General features: G+C 37.0%; 2 protein-coding genes across 3 annotated transcripts; one reads left to right on the forward strand and one right to left on the reverse strand.

Moving 5' to 3' along the window:
- The first annotated feature begins 251 nt into the window (after nucleotides 1–251).
- LOC117327753 lies at nucleotides 252–12,558 on the forward strand. Of its 2 annotated transcripts, XM_033884883.1 has the most exons (3): nucleotides 252–335; nucleotides 3,248–4,840; nucleotides 11,549–12,558. In XM_033884883.1, exons 2-3 carry the CDS (start codon nucleotides 3,265–3,267, stop codon nucleotides 11,569–11,571), a joined length of 1,599 nt encoding a protein of 532 aa, XP_033740774.1. In that variant the 5' UTR covers nucleotides 252–335; nucleotides 3,248–3,264; the 3' UTR covers nucleotides 11,572–12,558. The 2 variants fall into 2 exon arrangements, with proteins under 2 accessions (XP_033740774.1, XP_033740773.1); XM_033884882.1 differs by lacking the exon at nucleotides 11,549–12,558 and having other exon boundaries at nucleotides 3,248–6,545.
- On the reverse strand, nucleotides 7,492–13,736 carry LOC117327754 (sulfotransferase family cytosolic 1B member 1-like). Its single transcript, XM_033884884.1, has 5 exons — nucleotides 13,545–13,736; nucleotides 11,536–11,847; nucleotides 11,175–11,278; nucleotides 8,902–9,088; nucleotides 7,492–8,628 (listed from the first exon to the last, which is right to left on the reverse strand). The coding sequence occupies exons 1-5, from the start codon at nucleotides 13,714–13,716 to the stop codon at nucleotides 8,519–8,521; spliced, it is 885 nt and encodes a 294-aa protein (XP_033740775.1). The 5' UTR covers nucleotides 13,717–13,736; the 3' UTR covers nucleotides 7,492–8,518.
- Between the last annotated feature and the right edge of the window lie 111 nt (nucleotides 13,737–13,847).

The raw sequence follows: 13,847 nt of genomic DNA on the forward strand, positions 1-13,847 counted from the left end.
TCACGAACAAGTTGAGATTCAACGAAAAGGTCAACGCCACATGACATTCTGTTCCGACTATAAAAAATCCTCTTTAACGTTTTGACAATGCATTGTTATATGCATAATTGCTTTTAAAATACGTATAATGTAAACATTCAAAAGCAGCATTAACCGGATCGCTCCGCCAGACTAGACGGTCTGTTACGCCTACAATACATGTACGCGGGATGACTGAACTCTAACCTGGAAGTAGTTTTTTAACATTACCACAATAGCACACGCAGATATTGAGAGACATGACGTCATTACTCGAGAGCAGTGTCCGGCTAACACAGATCGACTGTAAACTGCTGGTAAGTGTCATTTCTCCCTAGTATACCAGTACAAACTGTTAGATAATGTACATATTAAGACTATTCAGATGATGTGTAATAAGATGGTTTCGGGTTTCATACAATCAGCAGCCAGACGTTATGATATCGATGCTAATTCAGCATCATGGTACACATAGTGTACGTACAGACATGAACGTGTAATGTTTTCAGGGCATTTCCTACAGCAGTACACTGGTACACACATACGCTACAGACCATTGTATTCATGCACGTTACGTGCAGCGTATGTGGGCCCGCCTGACATGTAATAATCTGTTATATATATATGCAATACAGTATTATCATTTTTATCAGCAAAATAGTTCTTGTATCAATTAACTATTAATGGTAAACCATCAGTGTGATTGGTGGATTCGTGGTAATTGGTAAAGACAATTGTAGCTGTCATTATACGAGCTAAAATACCCAAACATCTTAAATAGATGTCAAACAGTGATTCAGTGATTAGGAAACTGATAACTTCACCGCGTAAATGCACCTACACCGGTTTATTTTAATTCTTTTTTCACATATCTGGTCCTTGATATCACGGACGATTCCTAGATAGTCACAAAACAGCTGAATGATGTCCTTAGCATCGCGGACGAGTCTTAGAAGGACGAAACATTGCTAACGTCCTATAACGACCTAAACAGCTGTATGATGTCCTTAGCATCGCTGACGAGTCTTAGAAGGACGAAACATTGCTAACGTCCTATAACGACCAAACAGCTGTATGATGTCCTTAGCATCGCGGACGAGTCTTAGAAGGACGAAACATTGCTAACGTCCTATAACGACCAAACAGCTGTATGATGTCCTTAGCATCGCGGACGAGTCTTAGAAGGACGAAACATTGCTAACGTCCTATAACGACCAAACAGCTGTATGATGTCCTTAGCATGGCGGACGAGTCTTAGAAGGACGAAACATTGCTAACGTCCTATAACGACCAAACAGCTGTATGATGTCCTTAGCATCGCGGACGAGTCTTAGAAGGACGAAACATTGCTAACGTCCTATAACGACCAAATAGCTGTATGATGTCCTTAGCATCGCGGACGAGTCCTAGAAGGACGAAACATCTGTATGATGTCCCTTACACCAATTAATGACAAGTCTTAGAAGGACGTAACATCTGTATGATGTCCCTTACATCAATGACAAGTCTTAGAAGGACGTAACATCTGTATAATGTCCCTTACATCAATGACAAGTCTTAGAAGGACGTAACATCTGTATGATGTCCCTTACATCAATGACAAGTCTTAGAAGGACGTAACATCTGTATGATGCCCCTAACATCAATGATAAGTCTTAGAAGGACCAAATATCTGTATAATGTCCCTTATATTACTGACGGGTCCTAAAAGGACGAAACATCTGTATGATGTCCCTTATATTACTGACGAGTCCCAGAAGGACGAAGCATCTGTGTGATGTCCCTTATATTACTGACGTGTCCCAGAAGGACGAAACATCTGTATGATGTCCTTTATATTACTGATGAGTCCCAGAAGGACGAAACATCTGTGTGATGTCCCTAACGTCACTGACGAGTCCCAGAAGGACGAAACATCTGTGTGATGTCCCTTATATTACTGACGTGTCCCAGAAGGACGAAACATCTGTATGATGTCCTTTATATTACTGATGAGTCCCAGAAGGACGAAACATCTGTGTAATGTCCCTTACATTACAGACGAGTCATCAAAGGACGAAACATCTGTATGATGTCCTTTACATTACTGACGAGTCCTAGAAGGATGCACGAGGTGTATGATGTCCCTTACATTATTGTTGAGTCACAGAAGGACGAAACAGTTGTATGATGTCCCTAACATCACTGACGAGTCCTAGAAGGACGAAACAGCTGTATTATGTCCTTAACATTACTGACGAGTCCTAGAAGGACGAAACATCTGTATGATGTCCCTTATATTACTGACGAGTCCCAGAAGGACGAAACATTTGTATTATGTCCCTTACATTACTGACGAGTCCTAGAAGGACGAAACATCTGTGTGATGTCCCTTACATTACTGACGAGTCCTAGAAGGACCCACGAACTGTATTATGCCCCTTACATTACTGACGAGTCCTAGAAGGACCCAAGAACTGTATTATGTCCCTTACATTACTGAAGAGTCCTAGACGATCGCACGAACTGTATTATGTCCCTTACATTACTGACGAGTCCTAGAAGATCGCACGAACTGTATTATGTCCCTTACATTACTGACGAGTCCTAGAAGGACCCAAGAACTGTATTATGTCCCTTACATTACTGACGAGTCATAGACGATCGCACGAACTGTATTATGTCCCTTACATTCACGTCCTTGTAGGATTCGTCAGCAATCATCATTGCTGACGAATCCTACAAAGACGACACATCTGTATTATGTGATGTCCCTTACATTATTGTCGAGTCATAGAAGGACGAAACAGCTTTATGATGTCCCTTACATTATTGTCGAGTCATAGAAGGACGAAACAGCTGTATGATGTTCCCTTCATATGTACATGTTTATACTGTCTCGTAAGTCGTTTTGATGTAGTACATGTATGTGATGTGCTTTTATGTACTTAAAATGTGTGTTACTTAAATACGATATATCTTATATTATCTTATTTCATCTTATCTTATTCTATATTATATATATTTACTTGTCATTTTGTTGTATATTTGTATCTTACACCAAACCTAACTTCCAAACACCAATAAATAGAATATTTATTTTTTCGAGATTAATTTATAGAAGTATATCAATTCATTTTCATAACCGTTTTAATGTGTATTTCTGTTTGTGGTCTTATTAGTTACATAACGGACATATTTTAGTTCAGCATTTATTGAATGATTCACATGTGATGTCACTTTATTACAGAATCAGTCTTACTTGTCATGGATCCCATTCACAAGGCTAAACTTAAGCGGAACTACGTGCAGATCGTAATTGATGTAGAACCAAAAGATCTCGTGGACGATTTGTACCAGGATGGAATACTCACCGACAATGATTGTGAACGCGTGACGAATTCTAACGAAACAAGAAAAGAAAGATGTGAGAACTTGATCTCCGTTTTGATGAAGCGAGGTCCCCATGCCTTTCAGTCATTCCTTGGTGCCATTCAGAGTTCGAACTATAGCCATATTGTAGACCTCCTCGCATCTAATACAGCAGTTAGTGATTCTGTTGTTGTGGGAAACGTAACACAACTTCCATGCAGTCCAAATAACGTTTGTGAAAAGTGCTCACCTTATTTTCCTGTTCGGTTTTTGAACCCAAACGTCGGCAATATCTTAAAACGACATTGTTGTCTGATTTTGCAAAGTGTTGAACCTCGAGACTTATTACCTTATAGCTATCAAGAGGAGATATTCAGTGAAGACGAGTGTGAAAGAATAAAGACAGGAAAAACACGGAAAGACAGATGTGCTTTATATCTGAAGGAATTGTCTAAATGTAGAAATGACACTCTTATTGGATTGTTGAAGGCTTCTCTACAAAAGAAATATCATTATATAGCTGAAACAATTGAAAATACATCGTCAAATGCAAAATTATTTACACAAACGGATTCCATACATATTAAAACAACACCGCCCAGAGAACATGAGTTGTCCTCAGAAATATCGACTTTACAAGACAGAACAGCATACAACGATTATTTGTTTGGTGATATATTGAAACAGAGCCAAGTTCATTTAACTCATACCCGTAAAGCAGGAGAGCATGTTGCTACAAATTGTAAAAAGGGGAAAGATAGTAAAAATGAGAAAAGAACTCGAATGCACAAAGGTGAATCCTCAACTGACGACTGTTTCCTAGCAAAGAGGACAAGGCGAGACATTTCTTCAAATGAAGGTCAGCTTGTGTCTGCCTCGGGTATAACTAGTACCTCTCCATTTCGGATATCACCTGGCGCGTCACAGCCCGATAGTATGCCAAACAAACGATTAGATTTTGCTTTTAACACGCTAGTAACTTTGATGAACAGAGGATTATTTGATCAGTTTAACAGCTTGAATGGACGTCTTCGTCGTCGATATAAATTAGATTTCGATATGAGATGTGTTCTTGGGTATTTACAAGCAAACTTGGAGCTACATAAATCAAATTTTGATGGTGCAAAACAGCAAATTGAGTCCGCCTTAACAATCTGTGGTAAAACAACAAACACTCGTTATTTTACCCTCGAGCTCCTTGGAACAAAAGCGCGCATGCTTCTGTATCAAAAGAAGTTTGAAAAACTACAAGATGTTGTGGATGCTGCTAAAATGATTATAGAAACAGACGTTGTAGCGTCCAGTGGACGCGCAGCCGGCTGGCTTCACGTGCAAGAAGGACGTTTGATGGCAGCTCAAATTGATTTACTTAATCCAACACGAGTCAATTTTGCCGGGGCGCACCATTTTCTGCATAAAAGAGCGAAGGCTAGTTTCGAGAAGGCACTTGCCAACTTTCAGAAAGATAAAAGTGAGTATGGCCCAGTCGGTTTTGTATATACGATGTGTCGCTTAATCATTTTACTCTTACAATGTGGTGAAAACGGACTTACCATGGATATTTTACAACCAGATCAAACGGTTATAGAAAGTGCTGGTAAGTACCTGCTGCAAGTTTGTGGATCTGGTGTAACATCTAGGAAGGTTTTAAACATGCACTATCACATTGCAATGTCGGACTTTCATTTTCGGTCAGAAAATATGAAAAAGGCGTTCGAATGTGCTGAAACTGCGTACAGTTTGGCAGAACAGTTGGACATGAATGAATTCATGGTCCACGCTCACAACAGACTTGTGTTTCTCAGAACAAAAGTGATTCCCTCTTATGAAGACATCGCCGAGACAGAGGTGTCGGAGATTCTCTTTGGGACTGGTTCATGTCCAGGCATATCAACAACTGTCGATGATGAAACCTCCGATTTTGACCTTACTTAGGCATAAACGTTTATCATTTGAAACATGCGAACGAGAAATAATCATGTTACAAATATTTCAACTTACTATCTAGTCAAAACGAAAGTAGAGATAAACATTATAAATCATTACGGAGGCATCACTTACAGTTTTTTGTTTTTGTTTTTTGTTTTGTTTTTGTTTGTTTTTTTCAAAGATGTTATTTTGAGTATTATACAACAAAACAAGTATTTAAAGATTTTTTAATGATAAGGCGATTACTATTTTTTTCACGAATCTGTGTGAACACATATATATTACATTTGACATCCCGTTTTAGATAGCGATTAAATAATACAAATGTACGTGATGTAAGCGCGTATTTGTAAGATATCAATTTTAGAACAAAACAAATGAGAAATTAACTAATTTTCCTGGTGCAATGAACACCATTTTTGAATACATCAGATCCAAAGAACAAAACGAATTCTAGAAAGTGTATTCGAATTACTGGTAGTTGTTACAATATATGTAACATTAGCGCCTACCGCTACAGGAAAGACCACTTACTGGATGAGTTGTAGATTTTCACGATTAGTCATATCCTATAGTGACGTCACTCTCTCGTCTGTGTGTTCGTGAAGCTAATATGATTACGGTAATATTGTGTCTTTGTGTGTCATATGATACCCACCAGGACACTATTAGCTGTGATACACGTATAGAATGTATATTGTATGTTGAGAATCTCTAGTTTCAAGAAGGTGTGTGCACGGCTACGTTTGCTCATGTATGTGTATATATGCAGTTTGTAAGCGTATGCTTTCAAACTTATAACAAAATCTGGTGCTTTTAAATTGACAACATTATCTGGTAAATTTTAGACATGCTTTCAAATGCATTCCCTTAAACGGTATCTGTTTCTGTGATAAAACTGTCATTTTGTGATATACAGTTTATATTAAACAACCAAACACATTGGTTGGTATTGTGTGCACTTACCTGTCATAATATTGTTGATTTATTTATTATGTATTTATTTATTTCATATTATGCTTTGCCAGTTTTGTGTAATATCTTTGACAAAAAATGCATCATGTCACTGTTAGCTTTGTGAGCTATGATCATAAATTATAATAATCATCATAGTTGTTTTTTAGAAAGACATTTTTCACCAGTGACAGCTGCAAAGCAGCAGACTTCACAATAGATCGTTATTGATGCAGTGTTATGATATTGTTATTTGTGATGTTTTGAATTTAATACATATATTTTCTTCGCAATTTTATAGTTTTTTTCCATTGTCTCCGCTAAAAGAAAAAAAAAAAGAAAAAGAAAAATCAACAACATAACAATGTATTAAAGTACTGACAACTTTAAACATCCAGTTCCTTCATTATCATATTACCACTACTAATGTAGCTTTCCTTATATCGTTATTTTTAGCCTCTAGAACTTGTACATGAAAAAAAGTGCCTATGTTATTAAAGGCCTTAACCATCTTAATTTCTTGCAATCAGAATAAAAAGTCGGCAAATTATGATAACAGCCCTATATAAAATCAATATTATATATTTACCATTAATCTTATTAGGTTTCGTTTTATCCACAAGCCGTTTCTCCACACCTTATCGAACGTTTTTTTCGAAATCAACGAACATACGATACTAATTATACAATACAATACAATACAATATAAATACGATACAATACAATACGTTTACTATTACCATATATAGACAAAATTCAAACAGCTTACTACCAAAATTAGTTTTTCTTTCTCCATATTACACCAGGTAAAGGTAATTCTAATGTTGTGTAAATGGAGGATGTTGTTCCCTTGAGGCTAGAGAGACTGGACACAACAGGGGAAATAGAGGTAGATATTTTATTAGTCCTGAACAACGGAATGGATTTTGATGAAATTTAGTCTGGAGCATTATTGGGCAAATAATATCTTACGTTGGATAAACGAAAGGTGTGGCACTATTGGGCGGGGGAAAGGGGGCCAATAGTTTTCACGAATGGCAAGATTCTGTCCATTTGTAGTATGAAACATTGTTGGGAGAGGCAGTTCAAAAGAAAGAAAATATTTTAACTACAATGGGAGTATTTTTTCCAGGCCATTTGGGCCTCTTGTTACATTTATATATTTGTTCATAATTGTAAGGATTGGGTATTTGACAGGTTATTCTATATACTATATACAAAATACTATATATTCTGAAATGAAATTACACTATCACAAATCCTTTATTTAGTTGGGTTCAAATTGTACAATGCAAATATGTAGCAATGGGTCCTATCCCGAGGCGTCAAAGTTGGTAACAATGAGTTCAACCTATCGATGTACGCTGATGATACTGGTCTCATACTAGAGGGCTCAGAAAAAGTACTGACAAAATCGTTACATCTTCTCACTCAATACACTAAACACTCTGGTCTAAAACCCAGTATTGTGGTCTAAAACCCAGTATTGAAAAAAAAAACTAAGTGTATATGGCTCGGGAGGGAAAAATAGATACAGAGATGTAATATCCTGACAAAAACCTCTGTTAGTCAAAGTGAAATTCAGCTAGAACGTAGCAATTGTGCAATGATCAAGATTATTGATTGAAAATTACGCATAAGTGTGTGAATTATTTTGCACCTATACTTAGTTATTCAGTTTTTATGTCATCAGAAATGTCATTTCATCTCAATGGCCTTTTCTGCGAAGTTGTAACTCTACTATTACACTTCCACATTGGCGAAAGTTTCATAGGAAACATATGAATGTCCAAAAAAATAATTTAATGATGGGTTGATGATCCAGGTAGCAATAACTTTATTTGAACTTTACCTCAAGTATCAGTACAGTGAATTAAACAAACACTGATCCATTACCAATATCTCACAGACTGTTATAATATTAGTGCTGACACTACTACCACGATACGAACAAAATGACAGTATCCTGAGTTTGTGTCGAAGTTTCCTCTGTAACTAATAGGACATAAGTGATAATTAAGTTGAAGAAAATTACATTTCGTCGCTACAGTATCATATACACGGAGGCAAATCATAACGATGTTGCCAAACCTACAAGAGTTATCCTTCTTGGTTCACAGAATACTTTGAGTAGTACACGTTTAAATTCCTGTTACCCAGGTGATGCAAGTCTTCTACACTTAGACTGGTGTAACGTCACTTTTACTATAATTAGAAGTAGAAATGTCCATCAATCAGTTTATGACCCTTCACTTCAGATATACACCTACTCGTATACAAAATCTATGTCGTATCCCTCCATTTTTTCATTGTAGACGCGATCAAACTCCTCACTCTGGGCTTGGGTAAACCACCTTTTCCAGTCTCCTATGTCCCCTAGGGAAAGAAAGGTACATATACACATATTTGTTTGTATAAATATACCATATTTAATAATAACTACAGTGAATACAGATCACTACAGCTACTACCATCACGTAGTAAACATCAATGTAAAATTATGCCAGAAGCAAACAATGACGTTCTTTTCCACCACCCATATATCCAATACATATACGAGTATGTTAATATCTTTCTGGTAAGCCAGGTTTCATCACAAACCAGCATCTAATTTTTAATTGCAAATCTACATTAAACAATGGTACTAACCTTTCCGGTAGATTGGAAGAACTCCATGTTTGGAGATGTCCTTAAATGTTTCGGATCCCAATGATTTATTTTCATGGTCTATTTTCATCTTTGAAAATTCAACATTTAGCTCAACTTGTCGAAGGAAATTTTCATCAGCGGGAATTTCCAGGAAATTAGCCAGTGTGTAAATATTTTGTAAAGTATTCTGAAACAATACAAAAGTTAAGATCTTAAAATACTAACATAAATGAATTGATCTTTTATAAACTAGATTTTGCCTTTCAATGAATTTTTGTCATTAGTGTCGATTGCGAGGGGTGACACATGTAAAGCATGTGCGTTACTTGTGCAAGTGTCCACTGTTAGCGGTAGTGAAGGCTATAGTAATTAGATGTTAGTGTCCACTGTTAGCGGTAGAGAAGGCTAAAGTAATTAGATGTTAGTGTCCACTGTTAGCGGTAGTGAAGGCTATAGTAATTAGATGTTAGTGTCCACTGTTAGCGGTAGTGAAGGCTATAGTAATTAGATGTTAGTGTCCACTGTTAGCGGTAGTGAAGGCTAAAGTGATTAGATATTAGTGGATACTGTTAGCGGTAGTGAAGGCTATAGTAATTAGATGTCAGTGGATACTGTTAGCGGTAGTGAAGGCTATAGTAATTAGATATTAGTGGATACTGTTAGCGGTAGTGAAGGCTATAGTAATTAGATGTCAGTGTCCACTGTTAGCGGTAGTGAAGGCTATAGTAATTAGATGTCAGTGTCCACTGTTAGCGGTAGTGAAGGCTATAGTAATTAGATGTTAGTGTTCACTGTTAGCGGTAGTGAAGGCTAGTAATTAGATGTTAGTGTCCACTGTTAGCGGTAGTGAAGGCTATAGTAATTAGATGTTAGTGTCTACTGTTAGCGGTAGTGAAGACTATAGTAATTAGATGTTAGTGTCCACTGTTAGCGGTAGTGAAGGCTATAGTGATTAGATGTTAGTGTCCACTGTTAGCGGTAGTGAAGGCTATAGTAATTAGATGTTAGTGTCCACTGTTAGCGGTAGTGAAGGCTATAGTAATTAGATGTTAGTGTCCACTGTTAGCGGTAGTGAAGGCTATAGTGATTAGATGTTAGTGTCCACTGTTAGCGGTAGTGAAGGCTATAGTAATTAGATGTTAGTGTCCACTGTTAGCGGTAGTGAAGGCTATAGTAATTAGATGTTAGTGTCCACTGTTAGCGGTAGTGAAGGCTATAGTAATTAGATGTTAGTGTCTACCGTTAGCGGTAGTGAAGGCTATAGTAATTAGATGTTAGTGTCTATTGTTAGTGGTAGTGAAGGCTATAGTAATTAGATGTTAGTGTCCACTGTTAGCGGTAGTGAAGGCTATAGTAATTAGATGTTAGTGTCCACTGTTAGCGGTAGTGAAGGCTATAGTAATTAGATGTTAGTGTCTACTGTTAGTGGTAGTGAAGGCTATAGTGATTAGATGTTAGTATATACTGTTAGCGGTAGCGAAGGTTATAGTGATTAGATGTTAGTGGATACTGTTAGCGGTAGTGAAGGCTATAGTAATTAGATGTTAGTATCTACTGTTAGCGGTAGTGAAGGCTATAGTAATTAGATGTTAGTGTCCACTGTTAGCGGTAGTGAAGGCTATAGTGATTAGATGTTAGTGTCCACTGTTAGCGGTAGTGAAGGCTATAGTGATTAGATGTTAGTGTCCACTGTTAGCGGTAGTGAAGGCTATAGTGGTTAGGTGTTAGTGTCCACTGTTAGCGGTAGTGAAGGCTATAGTAATTAGATGTTAGTGTCTACTGTTAGCGGTAGTGAAGGCTATAGTAATTAGATGTTAGTGTCCACTGTTAGCGGTAGTGAAGGCTATAGTAATTAGATGTTAGTGTCCACTGTTAGCGGTAGTGAAGGCTATAGTAATTAGATGTTAGTGTCCACTGTTAGCGGTAGTGAAGGCTATAGTAATTAGATGTTAGTGTCCACTGTTAGCGGTAGTGAAGGCTATAGTAATTAGATGTTAGTGTCCACTGTTAGTGGTAGTGAAGGCTATAGTAATTAGATGTTAGTGTCTACTGTTAGCGGTAGTGAAGGCTATAGTAATTAGATGTTAGTGTCTATTGTTAGCGGTAGTGAAGGCTATAGTAATTAGATGTTAGTGTCCACTGTTAGCGGTAGTGAAGGCTATAGTAATTAGATGTTAGTGTCCACTGTTCGCGGAGTTGAAGACAGAAGTTTTGTTACTAGTGCCAACTGTCCGTGTTAGTGAATGCTGGAGGTTAGTAATTATTCAACTTGCTCTCTGTAGATCCTCATAATGTAGAGTGAGTGTCTTCATAAGCGGATAGGTCTTCTTGGTATCCAACCATTGCTTAAGTGCACCGAACCAATTGCCAAACAAAACTGCCAGAAAAACAAACAGTCAATGAAACTTCGTTACCTGTTCAGACAATCATCATAGCTTGTTTTTACGAATAAGACTTCAATAACATAAACTTCTGAATTATTACCTGAATTTGTACATGTGAATTGACCAGCATATAGTCTGCAAATATTGCTAACTTTTCACTATGAAAAAAAAAAGATTTCTAAAAACCTTTAAAATCTCATAAGTTATGTCGTGTATACAAGATAAATTGGTTGTCATGCTTCTAACTCACAATCTTCTTTCAGGAAGAACTGTAGAAATCCACTGAAATTTCCGGAGTATACAGTACTATTAAGTGACGTCAGGAAGCAGAAGTAGGATACTGCGACATCTTTCGGGTTACGGACGATATTGATAACCTTTCCGGTTCCGTTCTTAACGGCATCTGGCAAATGACACACCTCAAAATGTGTGGCGTACACCCGCCGGGAAGGCATCGTGTCAATGTCGCCGATGTCGTCGAACTCCAGATATTTGGGACTGCCTACATAGGTAGCTGCTTCCGATACTAACATATGAATGATGTTGTACGTCCAATGTAATCCTGCACAAAGAAAAGAACTTAAGTAGACGTCTGAATTCGACATTCAAAATTTGTCAAAAAAGTCGTATTGCTCCATATACGACATTCAACATTGATAATTCATAATTCAGAATTTGATTATCAAGTGACTCGACATGCGACATTTAAACTATTGACAATTTGGAAGTCGGAAGTTTGTGGCTCTTCACATTAACATCTAACATTGATAATTTGAAATTTAAATGATTCGACATACGCGATTCAACATTCAGTATTTTAATATCGTATTGCTCTACACACGACATTCAACAAAGATTATTTGAATGCTTGATGACTCGACATACGCCTTTCAACATACAGATTTTTAATATCGCTTCGTCTACATACAACATTCAACGTTGAGTTTGAAAGTCGAGAAACTTTGCATACAACACCCAACAAAGATAATTTGAATGTCTGATGGCTCTACATAGGACATTCAACATTGATAATTTGAAAGCCGAGAAGCTTGGCGTTCGACACAGTTAAGATAATTTGAATATCCGATGATTCTACATACGCCAAACTGCCGACCGAAACACTTAATTTTGGATATTCTGTGGCTCGACATTCAACACTCTGAATCTGGATGTCGCGCTGTTCGACATATTACATCAACATTTACAATTTAACATCGATAACTTGATTCGATGATCGCGTGACGATAACAGCGATAAAAAAACACGTATCTCATCTGCGTCTAGTTCAATTTCACCACATCAGCCAGGTTTAGTTAATTATAATACCAAAACATCTCAACTTTACGTAAAACGACGTGAAAGTACGGTACACGGGTTATGTAATTATTGTACTTATCGATTAACTTATCATGGTTTTGTGTAGCTTTAACTTCTATATAATATAAATGTACTAATATTACCTTTGAAAAAATACATTTTTAGACACACATACACATAGAAATCAATTTTAGAATGTTGAGGTTCTCTCTCCCTTGCATTCAAATATATATCAGTACATGGATTTTGGACGATCGACTCAGGTGGGTTAAAGTACCTTCTGACAAACATTTTGGAAAAAAACAAGCATTGTTTCATTGGGTTCTTGATAATGGGGCAATCAAAAGGGACGAAGATGAGGTCAACGTTGCAGTAAATTTAGTGATAAATTGATTCATATTGATGAGAAAGACTTTATAAACGTTTTGATAGAATGTATTATAAGTAATACTTTGATGCGCGTGTCTCCTATAAAGAGATACAAAGTAAGTTCCTGTATGGTATTGATAACAGCAGCTCCCGTTACCTGTCCTAGCATTGCAATGATATGTAGATCAAGACATTGTCTCCCCTTGTGTACAATACTGTTAAAATTTAACCCAAATGTACGTGACTGATAATATTATAATATCCTTGAAATTAAAATAATATAGCATTTATTTGCCAGGAATAAATTTGTCGCTGTCATCCGTTCAAATATTAGCAGTTTCTTTTCTGTTTCTCAACATAAAGTCATATGAAATGTGTTATCCGTGAATAATTCGACATTTGAGACTATGACATTGTAATCAACATCTGATATGATTGTACACATAGATAAATCCACTTTGTAGTTCAGAAGTTCACTATAGTGCAAGAAGGTAAATGTATGATGACAAACAGATAAAGCTGGCTATAAAAAGTAACGTTATCTTCCCAAACCTCACAGCATTGTTATCTTACCTGTTTTTGGATATGTACAAAGTAAGACATCGTCTGGTCTACATTGTAGTTTGGCTGTCTGATACAGCTGGTCACGTACATTCCCCCTGACCAGTTTCGGGAAAACATGACCCTGGTATAGTTTGTATTCCAGAGTATTCCCCTCGTCATCAGTCACTGTTCCCAGCTCCATGACTCTTTAAACTTCAGTGGTACAAGGTTCTATTAGATAACAGTTTATCGGACAGGGACATCAATTACATAACATACAGTGGCGGTCAACACTCTATATGTCCAGTCTGAAAATAACTGATGATAGCGGGG

The sequence above is a fragment of the Pecten maximus genome, chromosome 5, assembly GCF_902652985.1.
Source record: "Pecten maximus chromosome 5, xPecMax1.1, whole genome shotgun sequence".
NCBI classification, from domain to species: domain Eukaryota; kingdom Metazoa; phylum Mollusca; class Bivalvia; order Pectinida; family Pectinidae; genus Pecten; species Pecten maximus.

Excerpts from the sequence above, each read along its gene's own strand:
- LOC117327753 (XM_033884882.1), top strand. The coding sequence starts at position 3,265 with ATGGATCCCATTCACAAGGCTAAACTTAAGCGGAACTACGTGCAGATC.
- LOC117327754 (XM_033884884.1), bottom strand. The coding sequence starts at position 13,716 with ATGGAGCTGGGAACAGTGACTGATGACGAGGGGAATACTCTGGAATAC. Across the intron at positions 11,279-11,535 it reads GTTCTTCCTGAAAGAAGATT|TTTTGTTTGGCAATTGGTTC; the intron begins GTGAGTTAGAAG and ends TTTTTCTGGCAG. Across the intron at positions 8,629-8,901 it reads TCTTCCAATCTACCGGAAAG|GGGACATAGGAGACTGGAAA; the intron begins GTTAGTACCATT and ends TTCTTTCCCTAG.